This window comes from Nerophis lumbriciformis, linkage group LG33, assembly GCF_033978685.3.
Source record: "Nerophis lumbriciformis linkage group LG33, RoL_Nlum_v2.1, whole genome shotgun sequence".
Classification (NCBI taxonomy): domain Eukaryota; kingdom Metazoa; phylum Chordata; class Actinopteri; order Syngnathiformes; family Syngnathidae; genus Nerophis; species Nerophis lumbriciformis.
Window position 1 is genome coordinate 17,645,001 of NC_084580.2, and position 17,653 is coordinate 17,662,653.

Consider the following 17,653-nt stretch of genomic DNA (forward strand, 5'->3'; position numbering starts at 1 on the left):
ATGAATAGGGAAGTTCTTCTTTAGCTGCCGTCTTGTTTTATCATATATTGCCGCCTCCGCACCTGTCAATGATTACTTTTGTATGCACATTAAATCAACAAAAAAAATCCTGACTTTGGAGCAATGTTCACGGACTCTAGTATTTGGCTCTCTATTAGATGCAATGGTTTTCCGTATTGGGACCGTGATTTCGGTCCTAACTTGTTCACCGGTCCTCATATGGAAGGTACTTTTCCTTGTTGATGTCTCAAGAAGGGTAGCAATACACACACACACACACAAAACGTTGTCATGACATGATACCGCTTCTGACCGGTCCCTAGCTAGATCACCTGGCGGGTTTTTTCGGGGATGAATAGGGAAGTCCTTCTTTAGCTGCCGTCTTGTTTTATCATATATTTCCGCCTTCGCACCTGTCAATGTTTACTTTTGCATGCACATTAAATCAACAAAAAAATCCTGACTTTGGAGCAATGTTCACGGACTCTAGTATTTGGCTCTCTATTAGATGCAATGGTTTTTTGTATTGGGACCGTGATTTCGGTCCTAACTTGTTCACCGGTCCTCATATGGAAGGTACTTTTCCTTGTTGATGTCTCAAGAAGGGTAGCAATACACACACACACAAAATTTTGTCATGACATGATACCGCTTTCGACCGGTCCCTAGCTAGATCACCTGGCGGGTTTTTTCGGGGATGAATAGGGAAGTCCTTCTTTAGCTGCCGTCTTGTTTTAGCATATATTGCCGCCTTCGCACCTGTCAATGATTACTTTTGTATGCACATTAAATCAACAAAAAAAATCCTGACTTTGGAGCAATGTTCACGGACTCTAGTATTTGGCTCTCTATTAGATGCAATGGTTTTCCGTATTGGGACCGTGATTTTGGTCCTAACTTGTTCACCGGTTCTCATATGGAAGGTACTTTTCCTTGTTGATGTCTCAAGAAGGGTTGCAATACACACACACACACACACACACACACACACACACACACACACACACACACACACAAAATGTTGTCATGACATGATACCGCTTCTGACCGGTCCCTAGCTAGATCACCTGGCGGGTTTTTTCGGGGATGAAAAGGGAAGTCCTTCTTTAGCTGCCGTCTTGTTTTATCATATACTGCCACCTTCGCACCTGTCAATGATTACTTTTGTATGCACATTAAATCAACAAAAAAAATCCTGACTTTGGAGCAATGTTCACGGACTCTAGTATTTGGCTCTCTATTAGATGCAATGGTTTTCCGTATTGGGACCATGATTTCGGTCCTAACTTGTTCACCGGTCCTCATATGGAAGGTACTTTTCCTTGTTGATGTCTCAAGAAGGGTAGCAATACACACACACACACAAAATTTTGTCATGACATGATACCGCTTTCGACCGGTCCCTAGCTAGATCACCTGGTGGTTTTTTTCAGGGATGAATAGGGAAGTCCTTCTTTAGCTGCCGTCTTGTTTTATCATATATTGCCGCCTCCGCACCTGTCAATGATTACTTTTGTATGCACATTAAATCAACAAAAAAAATCCTGACTTTGGAGCAATGTTCACGGACTCTAGTATTTGGCTCTCTATTAGCTGCAATGGTTTTCCGTATTGGGACCATGATTTCGGTCCTAACTTGTTCACCGGTCCTCATATGGAAGGTACTTTTCCTTGTTGATGTCTCAAGAAGGGTAGCAATACACACACACACACAAAACGTTGTCATGACATGATACCGCTTCTGACCAGTCCCTAGCTAGATCACCTGGCGGGTTTTTTCGGGGATGAATAGGGAAATCCTTCTTTAGCTGCCGTCTTGTTTTAGCATATATTGCCGCCTTCGCACCTGTCAATGATTACTTTTGTATGCACATTAAATCAACAAAAAAAATCCTGACTTTGGAGCAATGTTCACGGACTCTAGTATTTGGCTCTCTATTAGATGCAATGGTTTTCCGTATTGGGACCGTGATTTTGGTCATAACTTGTTCACCGGTCCTCATATGGAAGGTACTTTTCCTTGTTGATGTCTCAAGAAGGGTAGCAACACACACACACACGCACACACACACATACACATTCCAGGCTTGTATGCCATGCAGTTTTTTTTGTCAGCTTTCTTCCTTGTGGACTTTGTAGCTTCTCACAGCAGCCATTGTGCCCCTCGGTGTAAGACCACCACCAGAGAGCTTGACCGACAGCCAAGTCCGACTCTGAAGTGGAACAATGGCGCTCTAATTGGCTGCAAGCTTGTGGAAGAACGTTACACACTCGCTCGCACACACACACACACACACACACATACACCTCCTGGCAACAAGCATGCACTTTTACCTGATTACATCAAAACAGCTCATTAGATGGCCGATGTTTGTGAGGGTCTTAGGGGATAGGGGCGGGGTGCTTTGTTAAGTACACTTTATTAGTGATTTTATTGACAGCAGGAACAGGAAGTGAGGGCATGCTATTTAAATAGGAAACTTATTTCTACTCTTTAGCTTCCTTTTTGTATTCAGGCATGTTGGTCTGCATGGTTACAAAAGGACCCCAATTATGCAAAAGTGGCTTTTTATTGATAACGTGTCACCAAGATGAGAGAAGAGGCGCTCGAACGCCGGCTTTTTAAGTGTCAAGTAGGCTTCGCCACGCATCTTGAAATTGAGCCAGGAGCTCTGCCGGCGATCCGCCGCATGCGGCTCTTTAGTCGTGGCTCTCTTTGGGGGGATTTGTGCATTTTTTGAAAAGACTCCTATAATTTCGGACCGTCTTTGAGGCAGTGAATGTGCCTGGACTGGTGATTGGATGAAAGCGGAGGGAGGGAGAGAGAGAGAGAGATAGGTGGTAAGCTTACCATGAGTGCACTGCAAAAAGTCAGTGTTCAAAAACAAGAAAAAAAATATACAAAAATTAGGGGTATTTTATTTGAACTAAGCAAAATTAAATGCCAATAGAACAAGTAAATTCAGCTTGTCAAGACTTTCCAAAACAAGCAAAATTAGCTAACCTCAATGAACCCAAAAATACCTTAAAATAAGTATATTCTCACTAAAAACAAGTACACTTTTCTTGGTCGAAAAAAAGAGACCTTTTTGCTCAATATGTTGAAAAATATTCTTAAATGAAGTAAATGCTAGTGCCATTATCTTGACATAATGATATGCGCTCGGCCTTACATTTCTTGAAACCAGCAAACTTATACTAAAAACTAATTTATTGTTCTTAATGGAAAGGCAACAAGGCAACCGCTTGTTACTCTCGGGGTCTCCTAGCCACTCGGGCAAATCATATGGTCGAAAAATGCATTTTTCCATGGATAACATGACATCATCGCGCCAAGTGCGTGCTCTTTCAGTCAATTAGTGCGCATATATACAGCCCGGCCCCCGGCAAAAATGTTTTTAATTGTAATTTTGAAGAATTTATCTGAATGTACATGAACCTTTTCTGTTCAAAATTGTTTGAAATGTTAAATGTTTAAATATTAACTGTCAGTTTACTGTACTGTGCCAACTGTACTACTATATGAGTACGTGTTTTCTATTGTTTCATTGAAAATAAAACAGCAAAGTCCATTTGGCTGTCATCTGTTTTAATTATGAGACACAATTGTGTCAAAGTCATGATTTTTTTTTTTCATGCATGAAATAAGAAATTATTACTTTAAAAAAGTAGTTTTATTCTTGTGAGTGTTGATGACACAGCTTTGCAACAGTTGATATTCTAGTTTCAAGCATGTTTTACTCAATATAGGTCATCAAATCTCAGCAACAAGCTGTAATATCTTACTGAGATCATTTAGGACCAAAACACTTAAAACAAGTAAAACACTCTATAACAGGGGTCACCAACGCGGTGCCCGCGGGCACCAGGTAGCCCGTAAGGACCAGATGAGTCACCCACTGGCCTGTTCTAAAAATAGCTCAAATAGCAGCACTTACCAGTGAGCTGCCTCTATTTTTTAAATTGTATTTATTTACTAGCAAGTTGGTCTCGCTTTGCTCGACATTTTTATTTCTGAGAGACAAAACTCAGATAGAATTTGAAAATCCAAGAAAATATTTTAAAGACATGGTCTTCACTTGTTTAAATAAATTCATTTATTTTTTTTACTTTGCTTTTTATAACTTTCAGAAAGACAATTTTAGAGAAAAAAAATACAACCTTAAAAATGATTTTAGGATTTTTAAACACATATACCTTTTTACTTTTTAAATTCCTTCCTCTTCTTTCCTGACAATTTAAATCAATGTTCAAGTAAATTTATTTTTATTATTGTAAAGAATAATAAATACATTTTAATTTAATTCTTCATTTTAGCTTCTGTTTTTTTCGACGAAGAATATTTGTGAAATATTTCTTTAAACTTATTATGATTAAAATTCAAAAGAAATATTCTGGCAAATCTAGAAAATCTGTAGAAACAAATTTAAATCTTATTTCAAAGTCTTTTGAATTTCTTTTAAAACTTTTGTTCTGGAAAATCTAGAAGAAATAATGATTTGTCTTTGTTAGAAATATAGCTTGGTCCAATTTGTTATATATTCTAACAAAGTGCAGATTGGACTTTAACCTATTTAAAACATGTCATCAAAATTCTAAAATTAATCTTAATCAGGAAAAATGACTAATGATGTTCCATAAATTATTTTTTTTATTTTTTCAAAAAGATTCGAATTAGCTAGTTTTTCTCTTTTTTTTCGGTTGAATTTTGAATTTTAAAGAGTCGAAATTGAAGATAAACTATGTTTCAAAATTTAATTTTCTTTTTTTTCGTGTTTTCTCCTCTTTTATAAAAATGTTAGTGGCTAGCTAGTTAAAATGGGATATTGTGATTTCACAAGACTTGAGTTTGAGTTTATTTCGAACATGCAAGTATACAACATGATACATCCCAATCTCCAGTTTCTCTTTTCAACATGTTGGAAAAGGAGTAGGAAGAAGCAGAGCTTATTTAATCCTACCCCTTTTCTTTTACATAACAGTTGCTAAAACTTTTGTTCACTTCCTGTTCTCAATTTATTCACAATATACTCCATAAGTAATCACAATAAAATAAGTAAATAAATAATAATTGGTGAAGTAAGTTACATTTCATATGTTGAGATAAGTAAGATTATTTTGTGAGTGAAAGAATGAAAGAATGGATGAGTTAAATAAATTCAGAATGTTTATCATAGTTCTTCTTCTTTGTACTTTGTAAACACTATAAGTTCGAAGAGTTTCTTGAAGTGGATCATATTAGTACATGGTTTGATGGCTTTGCTTAATGCATTCCATAATTTAATTCCACATACTGATATACTGAAGGTCTTAAGTGTTGTACGTGCATACAAATGTTTTAAATTACATTTCTCCCTAAGATTATATTTCTCCTAAAGACTGTCTTAGAAGTGATCATTTTAAAATGTTCAATTTGAAAAATGTACACTTAGAGAAAATATAAAAATAAAGTGTTGCATATTGATATTTATCTGTTTCTATCAGTGACGTGCGGTGAGGTTGATGGCTGGTGAGGCACTGACTTCATCACAGTCAGATTTACAAACATATGAACCCTAAAGAGTATCTTATTCACCATTTGATTGGCAGCAGTTAACGGGTTATGTTTAAAAGCTCATACCAGCATTCTTCCCTGCTTGGCACTCAGCATCAAGGGTTGGAATTGGGGGTTAAATCACCAAAAATTATTCCCGGGTGCGGCGCCGCTGCTGCCCACTGCTCCCCTCACCTCCCAGGGGGTGAACAAGGGGATGGGTCAAATGCAGAGGACAAATTTCATTACACCTAGTGTGTGTGTGACAATCATTGGTACTTTAACTTAACTTTAACTTTACACATACAAACTGTAGCACACAAAAAAGCACATTTAATAAAAAAAACGTTATTATGGTCTTACCTTTACTTAGAAATGCGCTGCTGTTGTGCTGATTAATGAACCCCCTGACGGGAGTGTTACATCAACTAAAGCCCTCACTTCAACTTTCCACGTGCAAGATTGAATCTATTCAAAAAAGTGTAACCGAGGGTTTATAAATGTCGCCTATACTGTATGAAACTACAAAATAACAAACACGGAGGCTCCAGTTTACACGAGGACCACTTTATTTACCTTCTTTCAAAAACTTCCGCTCCACTCCAACGTGTCAAAATTCCGCTCTTAGCGCCTTCAAAATAAGAGCTCAAGGCATATACTGTATAACAGCGCATAACAGGAACTTAACATCACAAAGAGGAAAGCCCATAAAAATAGGTTACAAAAGTTATTTAATAAGAAGCCAAAAAGTGCAAAAACAATAATGTTCGTGTTGGAGGAGTTGTGAATTAGGTACACCTGCAGTCTGCAGGTGTACCTAATGTTGTGGCCCTGCAGTCATTCACAACTCCTCCAACACAAAAATTATTGTTTTTGCACTTTTTGGCTTCTTATGAAATAACTTTTTTAAATAGATTCAATCTTGCACCTGGAAAGTTTAAGTGTGGGCTTTAGTTGATATAACACTCCCGTCAGGGGTTGCCGTGCATTCTACGGCGGGGGTGCAGGAGGCGAGCCTCAGTCTTTTGCAGCCGTTTTATGATCGCTCAGCACAAGAAATACTTTACACACATACAGTTGTTGACAAAATACACTGTACATTATATACCTCAGCTAACTAAACTATGGAAATGTATAATATAGTTCATATAGCAATACAGTCTCACTGCACAGCAGGTCAGCAGTTAGCCGAGTCCGCAATCCATGGTGAGGCACTGAGTGACGTGCCTCAACTGGCTGCTGATCACCGCACCGTCTCTTCTCAGTATTTGAACGGCAAATGTGAAAATTCAGCGATTTTGAATAAAAATAATCTAAAACTGGTGAAGTTAAATGGAAAATAACTTTATAGTATAATCACTGGATACATTTAACAATTTAATATATATTTTTTTCTTTTTACATTTTTTTCTTTCCATGATGGCAGGTGAGGCCCCGCCTCACCTGCCTCTAGTGACTGCACGTCACTGGTTTCTATATATATTTATTGTGAGAAATCATTAAGATGATCAGTGTTTCCACAAAGATAAATATCATTAATTATTAATAATATCATAGAGTAAAAGGTAAATTGAGCAAATTGGCTATTTCTGGCAATTTATTTAAGTGTGTATCAAACTCGCATTAATCAGTGCCCAAGAAGTAGCTCTTGGTTTAAAAAAGGTTGGTGACCCCTGCTCTATAACATAAAATCTGCTTCGTGAGAAGAATTATCTTATCAGACAGAAAATAAGCAAATATCTCCCTTATTTGAGATATTTCATCTTACTTAGATTTCAGTTTTTGCAGTGTGGCAGTGAAACTTGCCAAAGGACATGTAAGCAAATATTAACATTGCTGTATGTATACTTTTGACCCAGCAGATTTGGTCACATTTTCAGTAGATCCGTAATAAATTCATAAAAGAACCAAACTTCATGAATGTTTTTTTGTGACCAACAAGTATGTGCTCCAATCACTCTATCACAAACAAAATAAGAGTTGTAGAAATGATTGGAAACTCAAGACAGCCATGACATTATGTTCTCTACAAGTGTATGTAAACTTTTGACCGGGACTGTAAATTCACATTATGTGTCTTATTAGTTTCTTTGCTCATGCTACAGTAGGAAAGGCCCAATTCCTGGGTGGATCTCACGTGAGAGGAAGGTGGGGAAAAGCACCACCCTGCATGGCGATTGATGAAAACACATTTTTAAAATATTCAACACTCTACTGCCATCTGGCGGCTAAAGTGGATAGCGCATGCCCACCAATTTGTCGCGTTTCATGTCTCAGGTAAATCATGATGAATGGGGCCATATGAATCCTCTTCCTAATGTAAATCAAACATTTAGATTAATGTGATTAATCCATATGAACCCTGATTAGTCTGATTACACTCATTTGACAGCACTAGTCATATGCTGTCAAATGAGTTGGGGCGGTATAGCTCGGTTGGTAGAGTGGCCGTGCCAGCAACTTGAGGGTTCCAGGTTCGATCCCCGCTTCCGCCATCCTAGTCACTGCCGTTGTGTCCTTGGGCAAGACACTTTAACCACCTGCTCCCAGTGCCACCCACACTGGTTTAAATCTAACTTAGATATTGGGTTTCACTATGTAAAAGCGCTTTGAGTCACTAGAGAAAAGCGCTATATCAATATAATTCACTTCACTAATAACATGAAACAATGGCTAACTTCATTTTTACACTGTATAACAGTGAAAAAAATGTGATTTAAAAACATGTATTTACAGAGCCCCTAAAGCAGTGGTTCTTAACCTGGGTTTGATGGAACCCTAGGGGTTCGGTGAGTCGGGCTCAGGGGTTCGGCGGAGGTCAAAACACACCCGACTCATCGTGTAAATACAAACTTCTCCCTATCGGCGTATTACGGATACGACAACAGCAGAAGTCAGATTGATTTGCAGGTGTGTAATTTGTTGTGAGTTTATGCACTGTGTTGGTTTTGTTGTTTGAACAAGGTGATGTTCATGCACGGTTCATTTTGTGCACCAGTAATAAAACATGGTAACACTTTAGTATGGGGAACATATTCACCATTAATTAGTTGCTTATTAACATGCAAATTAGTAACATATTGGCTCTTAACTAGTCATTATTAAGTACTTATTAATGCCTTATTCGGCATGGCCTTATTATAACCCTAACCCTCTAACCCTGACCCTAACCCTCTAATCCTAACCCTAACCAAATAACTCTAAATTAAGTCTTTGTTACTTAGAATATGTTCCCCTAGTGTCCAAATAACTCTAAATTAAGTCTTTGTTACTTAGAATATGTTCCCCTAGTGTCCAAATAACTCTAAATTAAGTCTTTGTTACTTAGAATATGTTCCCCATACTAAAGTGTTACCAAAATCATATAACTTTGTCTTGAATTTGAAAAAAAAAAAACATTTTATTTTTCACTAAAGAAGGGTTCGGTGAATGCGCATATGAAACTGGTGGGGTTCTGTACCTCCAACAAGGTTAAGAACCACTGCCCTAAAGGGACATGGGGGATTTTTTTTTTTTTTTAGACATGTATCTCGCGCACGAGAAACTTTTTATAAAGTTATAAAATTAAAAAAAAATTATAATTATTTTTTTTTTAAATTATTTTTTAGACATGTATCTCGTGCGCATGAGAAACTTTTTATAAAGTTATAAAAACAATTTTTTAAAATGTTATATATATATATATATATATTTTAGACATGTATCTCGTGCGCACGAGATACATGTCTAAAAAAAAAAAATTTTAAATTATAAATTTTTATTAAATTTTAAAACTATAAAAACTCTCGTGCGCACGAGAAACGTTTTATAAAGTTATAAAAAAAATGTTTTAAATGTTATATATATTTATAATTTTTAGGCATGTATCTCGTGCGCACGAGATACGAGTCTAAAAAAAATAAACAATTTAAATTATAAATTTTTATTTTATTTTGTAACTTTATAAAAAGTTTCTCGTGCGCATGAGATACATGTCTAAAAAAAAATATATATATATATATATAATTTTTATTTTATAACTATAAAAACTCTCGTGCGCACTAGAAACGTTTTACAAAGTTGTAAAAAAAATTCTTAAAAATGTTATATATATATTTTTTTTTAGACACGTCTCTCGTGCGCACGAGATACATGTCTTAAAAAAATTTTTTTTTAAATTATACATTTTTATTTTATTTTATAACTTTATAAAAAGTTTCTGGTGCGCATGAGATACATGTCTAAAAAAAAAAAAAAAAAAAATATATATATTATTTTTATTTTATAACTTTATAAAAACTCTCGTGCGCACGAGAAACGTTTTATAAAGTTATAAAAAAAATGTTTTTAAATGTTGTATATATATATTTTTTAGACATGTATCTCGTGCGCACGAGATACATGTCTTAAAAAAAAATATTAAATTATAAATTTTTATTTTATAACTTATAAAAAGTTTCTCGTGCGCATGAGATACATGTCTAAAAAAAATATATATATATATATAATTTTTATTTTATAACTTTATAAAAACTCTCGTGCGCACGAGAAACGTTTTATAAAGTTATAAAAAAAATTGTTTTAAATGTTATATATATATATATTTTTTAGACATGTATCTCGTGCGCACGACATGTCTAAAAAAAAAAAAAATTAAATTATAAATTTTTATTTTATTTTATTTTATAACTTAATAAAAAGTTTCTCGTGCGCATGAGATACATGTCTAAAAAAAACAAACAAACAAAAAATAATAATAAACAATTTTTTTCCCCCATGTCCTTTTAGGGGCTCCGTATGTATTCTTAATAAATGTGAAAATGATTAACGAGGACAAACAGTTGATCACTTTCACATTTTATTTCCCACTTTTGCATAAACACTTAAAACAAATCACCGGTTTACCATCGCTCTCACACACACACACACACACACATTTGAGTAAAATAAAAAGCATGTAGGTTAAAAAAAGGTGAGGGGGGTGTAATCAAATAGAAGAGAGGGAACACGCATTAGCACAGCTTGAGTAATGGAATAACTTAAAAATGTGTACACACACACACACACACACACACACACACACACACACACACACACACACACACACACACACACACACACACACACACACACACACACACACACACACACACACACACACACACACACACACACACACACACACACACACACACACACACACACACACACACACACACACACACACAGGCACTCACAAGCTGAAATGCCTCATACAGCAATACACACAGGTTGCATCCCAGGAAAAAATATTCAATAAATTACTACATAAAAAGCAAAGAGGGCAAAAAACAGTGCAAATGTAGAATACAAAAAAAAAAACCATGTAGCAGAGAGAAACAATGAAATAAATCGTCGCTATAGCAACAGTCAAAAGCACCATGTTGGTTTTCAGCATGGTAGGTCTACTGTACGGTATATGACATATGTGTGTATATGCTGCACATAGCAGAGAGTATAAAGGTACCAACTTCAGACTAAAACATCAGCAAGTTGAGCTCTAGGTGGCGCTACAGGTGAAAAGTGACCTTTGGTCATCAGTTTGTTCCTCAAAGTGCAAAAAACACTGACGTGACGAAATGTGTTCAAGCTCGGAGTGCTGCGAGTTTGTTTTCTTCTTCTTGTTGCGTTGCTGCTTTATCACACACACTTTCTTTGTATCAACATTTGTGTTGCAGAATAGACAATAACACCTTTTTGGATCCAGCCAGGTAAACAAAGTATACGGAGAGTCCCGTTTCTGGGGTTGGCGCTAGGATTTCGACACCATTTTTTTCCCCCCCCATAGGAAATAATTTGCTCCAAGGGCAAGCTGTGGCCTGGCTAAAACCAAAAAGTCACATTTTAACATTCCTAACTGTCATATAAGTGTAAAAAGAAGCAATATTATGCGTTATAACTAGAGATGTCCGATAATATCGGACTGCCGATATTAATAACGGAAATTATCGCTATCAGTTTCAAAAAGTTAAATTTATGACTTTTTAAAACGCCGCTGTACGGAGTGGTACGCGGACGTAGGGAGAAGTACAAAGCAGTTGCGTCTCCCAGTCATACTTGCCAACCCTCCCCATTTTCCCGGGAGACTCCCGAATTTCAGTGTCCATCCCGAAAATCTCCCGGGGCAACCATATCTCACGAATTTCTCCCGATTTCCACCCAGACAACAATATTGGGGGCGTGCCTTAAAGGCACTGCCTTTGCGTGCCGGCCCAATCACATAATATCTACGGCTTTTCACACACACAAGTGAATGCAAAGCATACTTGGTCAACAGCCATACAGGTCACACTGAGGGTGGCCGTATAAACAAATTTAACACTGTTACAAATATGCACCACACTGTGAACCCACACCAAACAAGAATGACAAACACATTTCAGTAGAACATCCGCACCGTAACACAACAGAACAAATACCCAGAACCCCTTGCAGCACTAACTCTTCCGGGACGCTACAATATACACCCCCCACTACTTCCTACTCCCCGCCCCCCAACTTGGTGTCGCAGGTGCGCCTCGTGCTCCTTTTTAAAACAATTTTCAACACATCTTACTCATTACGACAAAAAAAGTTAACTACCGTGTAGAGATATCCGATAATGGCTTTTTTGCCGATATCCGATATTGTCCAACTCTTTGATTACCGATATCAACCGATACCGATGTATACAGTCGTGGAATTAACACATGCCTAATTTTGTTGTGATGCCCCGCTGGATGCATTAAACAATGTAACAAAAGGTTTTCCAAAATAAATCAACTCAAGTTATGGGAAAAAATGCCAACATGGCACTGCCATATTTATTATTGAAGTCACAAAGTGCATTATTTTTTTTAACATGCCTCAAAACAGCAGCTTGGAATTTGGGACATGCTCTCCCTGAGAGAGCATGAGGAGGTTGAGGTGGGGGAAGGGGGTAGTGGGGGGTGTATATTGTAGCGTCTCGGAAGAGTTAGTGGTGCAAGGGGTTCTGGGTATTTGTTCTGTCGTGTTTATGTTGTGTTACGGTGCGGATGTTCTACCGAAATGTGTTTGTCATTCTTGTTTGGTGTGGGTTCACAGTGTGGCGCTTATTTGTAACAGTGTTAAAGTTGATTATACGGCCACCCTCAGTGTGACCTGTATGGCTGTTGACCAAGTATGCGTTGCATTCACTTCTGTGTGTGAAAAGCCGTAGATATTATGTGACTGGGCCGGCACGCAAAGGCAGAGCCTTTAAGGTTTATTGGCGCTCTGTACTACTCCCTACGTCCGTGTACACAGCGGCGTTTTAAAAGTCATACATTTTACTTTTTGAAACCGATACCGATCATTTCCGATATCACATTTTTAAGCATATATCATCGGACATCTCTACTACCGTGAAAACAGACAAAAATCAACTTCAGTTTGGTAACGGGATTCTCGCTGCTTTGAGTACCTTTGTATATAACGGCCCACTTGTCACGCAAGTGTAAAAAGAAGTTATGCACTGCTTTTTTTTTTTTTTTTCTCCCGGAACGTCACGTAAAAAAAACAAAAAAACAATAAAAAGCAAAACACACGACGGTTGGATGGAGCAACTGTACAACCACGACCTGGACACGACTGTGTATATTCTCGCTATGACGTAACGCACGTTTCCTGTGACGTCACAGGCGTATTTACAGAAGGGAATTGCACGACTTTGGAGGTTCCGCTGTCCGCGAGGGGAAAGAGGATGTGAGGTCAAGTGTGTTTCAAAGTGTTATTCTTCCACACGGGAACACTTTGTGTGCGAGGTTAGGACAGGAAGTGTCCTCGTAGTCAAGCCGCCCCCCCACCGCCCCACAGGAGGGGTAGTTCAAGTGCAGGGTGAGACGGAGAAGGCTGTTTAATGGTCAGTCCATCAAGCGGTTCAAATAGTTTAAGGCCTTAAAGGGGAACTGCATTTTTCTTTTAGGGTGAATTTTGCCTATCATTCACAATCCTTATGTAAGACAAAAACGTGTGTTCTTCTTCTTTTAAATGCATTCTAAGTAGGGATGTCCGATAATGGCTTTTTTGCCGATATCCGATATTCCGATACTGTCCAACTTTTAATAACCGATACCGATATCAACCGATACCGATATATACAGTCGTGGAATTAACACATTATTATGCCTAATTTGGACAACCAGGTATGGTGAAGATAAGGTCCTTTTGAAAAAAATAAAATAAGATAAATAAATTAAAAACATTTTCTTGAATAAAAAAGAAAGTAAAACAATATAAAAACAGTTACATAGAAACTAGTAATTAATGAAAATGAGTAAAATTAAGTGTTAAAGGTTAGTACTATTAGTGGACCAGCAGCACGCACAATCATGTGTGCTTACAGACTGTATCCCTTGCAGACTGTATTGATATATATTGATATACCGATAAATGTTTTAAATGTAATATCGGAAATTATCGGTATCGTTTTTTTTTTTTATCAGTGTTTTTTTTGGGTTTTTTTTTTAATTAAATCAACATAAAAACACAAGATACACTTACAATTAGTGCACCAACCCCAAAAACCTCCCTCCCCTATTCACACTCATTCACACAAAAGGGTTGTTTCTTTCTGTTATTAATATTCTGGTTCCTACATTATATATCAATATATATCAATACAGTCTGCAAGGGATACAGTCCGTAAGCACACATGATTGTGCGTGCTGCTGGTCCACTAATAGTACTAACCTTTAACAGTTAATTTTACTCATTTTTATTAATTACTAGTTTCTATGTAACTGTTTTTATATTGTTTTATTTTCTTTTTTATTAAAGAAAATGTTTTTAATTTATTTATCTTATTTTATTTAATAATTTTTTTTAAAAAGGACCTTATCTTCACCATACCTGGTTGTCCAAATTAGGCATAATAATGTGTTAATTCCACGACTGTATATATAAGTATCGGTTGATATCGGTATCGGTAATTAAGAGTTGGACAATATCGGAATATCGGCAAAAAAGCCATTATCGGACATCTCTAATATATAATGTGGGAACCAGAATATTAATAACAGAAAGAAACAACCCTTTTGTGTGAATGAGTGTAAATGGGGGAGGGAGGTTTTTTGGGTTGGTGCACTAATTGTAAGTGTATCTTGTGTTTTTTATGTTGATTTACTTAAAAAAAAAAAATAAGTGAAGTGAAGTGAATTATATTTATATAGCGCTTTTCTCTAGTGACTCAAAGCGCTTTACATAGTGAAAACCCAATATCTAAGTTACATTTAAACCAGTGTGGGTGGCACTGGGAGCAGGTGGGTAAAGTGTCTTGCCCAAGGACACAACGGCAGTGACTAGGATGGCGGAAGCAGGGATAAATAAATAAATAAATAAAAATAAAAATAAAAAAAATAAACGATACCGATAATTTCCGATATCACATTTTAAAGCATTTATCGGCCGATAATATCGGCAGGCCGAAAAGCAAAATACGTAAATATTACATGTTAATATGAATGTTATTACATTTTTTATATACACTTTAAGCGTGTATACAAAAACTTGGGGAGTTTTTGGGAATTTTTTTCAGAGCATCGACCTATTGCTAGCATTTATTTACGATTTAGAATGCATAAAAAAAGAACAATAAATGTGTGCTTGTGTTATATAAGGATTGTGAATGATATACTTTTTTTTTTTTTTTTAAGTTCCCCTTTAATGGGCGCCGTTTTTTGTACGTAGGTTGTTTCCCTTGCTCTTATGTCCACCACGTTACTTACTATATTGGAGCAAAAAAAGTAATAATATGAGGAAGAAAATGCAAAAAAAAAAAATGCAAAGGCAAACAACAGCAGGAGTCCTAAAGCCTGTTGTGTTTGTACTGACTTTGTAAATAAGTGTGACTTTTTTTTTTGGACGGGTGCACCCTGGCGAGATTTTGGCCCAAAAGGAAGCGTCACAGAGTGAGTAAATGTTGAGGGGGCAGGTTCTGGAGGGGCTGAGGGGTGCGTGGGACTTAGCATGGATAAATTAAAAAAAACACAATAAATCAAATCAAATAAAAGTCACTGGTTGGCGACACGCCCAGTTTTCCAGGCTTCCTTACTGCTCTCCGAGTCCGACAGTCGCACCGCCGCACACGAGTCGGGAGTCCCCGACACGTCTCTGCTGCTGGCGCCGGCCTCGCTGTCGGCTTCGCCGTCCTCGTCGTTGCTCTCGGCGCTGTAGTCCACGGCCTCCAGGAAGGACGGCTCATCCTCGTCCATCACGTAGGTTGTGGAACAGCTGCTGTGCGGCCAATAAAAAAAAGTGTTCAGGGATCAGAGAGTGGCGTTCACGCTGATGTTTTAGTCATGTGACCAAAGACTTGGACATTTTAACATATAACGGAACTCCAATATTACAAATCCAAATAACATTTATTAGGTTTAATAAGTAGTTTATTTCCATATTGTGTTATATTTAACAGCTGAGATTTCACTAAAATCTTCTGAAATATACTTTTTAAGAGCACCTTTGTCACATGCACCCACACACAGGCTTTTTGTCCTCTAAATATTTGCCATTTTTCAGGATTATTGCTATCTAATTAACTATTTATAATTGTGGTTTGCAGAGGTAGCCTCTAATATCGGTTTAAAAAATGTTTTGGGGGTGCCTTTCTGAGATGTGTTGGAGAAACTGATCTCCAAATGAACCCTGATTGAAACACAATGTGGGTGGTTGATGAGCATTTTGTCTGCTTGTCGGTTGTTTTATCTCTTTAAGGCCATTCAAGAACAGAGCTGTCTGGGATTTTTTTGTGAATTGTCTGTGGTTTCTTTTTACTTTTATTTATTTATTATTTAGATTTTATTTTATTCATATTTTATGTGTCTGAAAATTAATTAACAAATTTAAAAAAAATGTTTTTAGTTATTAAGCTAGATAAGAGGTAAATAATAGAATATTGTGATTTAAAATACAAAATGACAGCAAAATTGTATAAAATTATTAACTTAAACAACTGATTTTGGCTTACCATTGTTATATCATACAATTTTTTTTTTTTTTCAAATCATGAAAATTATTAGGCAACTATAGCCTGCATTGTATTTTTGTTTGTATTCTTGTTGTTAACTGCATTGGGACAAAGCTTGAAAATCAGGATTGAAGCAAAACTGTACATGCATGCTTTGTTTATATTGTCACTACGTTGCTATGTGCACATGGACACATTTAATCGGATTAAAAGCCTAATCAGAATAAAATTGTTCACATAATCACGGCAATCGGAATATTCTAAACCGATCACACATGTTCGGGTCAAAATTTCAATTTGCTTTAAATGCCTAAAGTCATTCGGATTGAAAACACATCTTCCGAAATTCGGGTTGAAATGATCCTTACTGTGCATGTCTTTGACGTCAGATATACTTTAGTGGTGGAGTGGGGACTAAATTTAATAGTCTGGGAATTAAGTGATTGTCTTGCTGCTGTCTCCCCCCCATTCAACATGTACAGAAGTAGCGTTATATACTGTTGAGTTTGTTGCTTTAAAACGAGACCAGCAAAAACAAAAGTATGGTATGGAGCGTCATGCTTTCATGTAACAATAAAAGAAAGAATCCAGTTGTCATCTTAACGAGCTGTTTTATTCACGACATTATAGCTACTTCAAGTGCTAACTGCTGGCCTTAAACCCATACACACAATGTTGAAACATGAAGATGCGCCTCAACCCGTACAGAACAGCTTCATGTTAAAAAGAGAGGTAAAACAAAAGTAGTGAACAAAAGGAACCAATTATAAATGCAGTGATAGTGTAGGACAAGCAGAAATACACAAAACCATGTTTGTTTACAGTGGAAATCTACTGCTACTTCTACCTGTCCAAAAGATGGCGCCATAGCACAAATAATAACACACCTTTCTGTTTAAGTTAGGTTCTGCGCGTGTCAAAGTAAAGGTCCAATTTAAGGTGTGATGCATGAAAATGCACGTCATAATCAGATCTTTTTTTTTTTCAGGGTCCATGTACACAGTTACATTCTAATCTAAATGATGATCAAATTAAATAAATGTTGTCCATGTACACATGGCTATCGCTTCTATTTAATTATTCAATATAGTTAACAAACCTGCAATAATAATCATATTATAAATAATATGTCAATT

The 17,653-nt window shown here is 36.7% G+C and overlaps 1 protein-coding gene across 7 annotated transcripts in view; it reads right to left on the reverse strand.

Annotated features, from left to right (window-relative positions):
• Positions 1 to 14,655: 14,655 nt before the first annotated feature.
• The window catches only part of agtpbp1 (ATP/GTP binding carboxypeptidase 1), a 71,146-nt gene continuing 68,148 nt past the window's right edge, over positions 14,656 to 17,653 (reverse strand). For 2 of the 7 annotated variants that reach the window (XM_061928978.2, XM_061928975.2), the window contains one exon: positions 14,656 to 15,784. In XM_061928978.2, coding sequence (XP_061784962.1) covers positions 15,562 to 15,784 — 223 coding nt within the window. In that variant the 3' untranslated portion in view covers positions 14,656 to 15,561. The remainder of the gene's footprint in view (positions 15,785 to 17,653) is intronic. The other 5 variants (XM_061928976.2, XM_061928981.2, XM_061928980.1 and 2 more) reach the window with 3 other exon arrangements.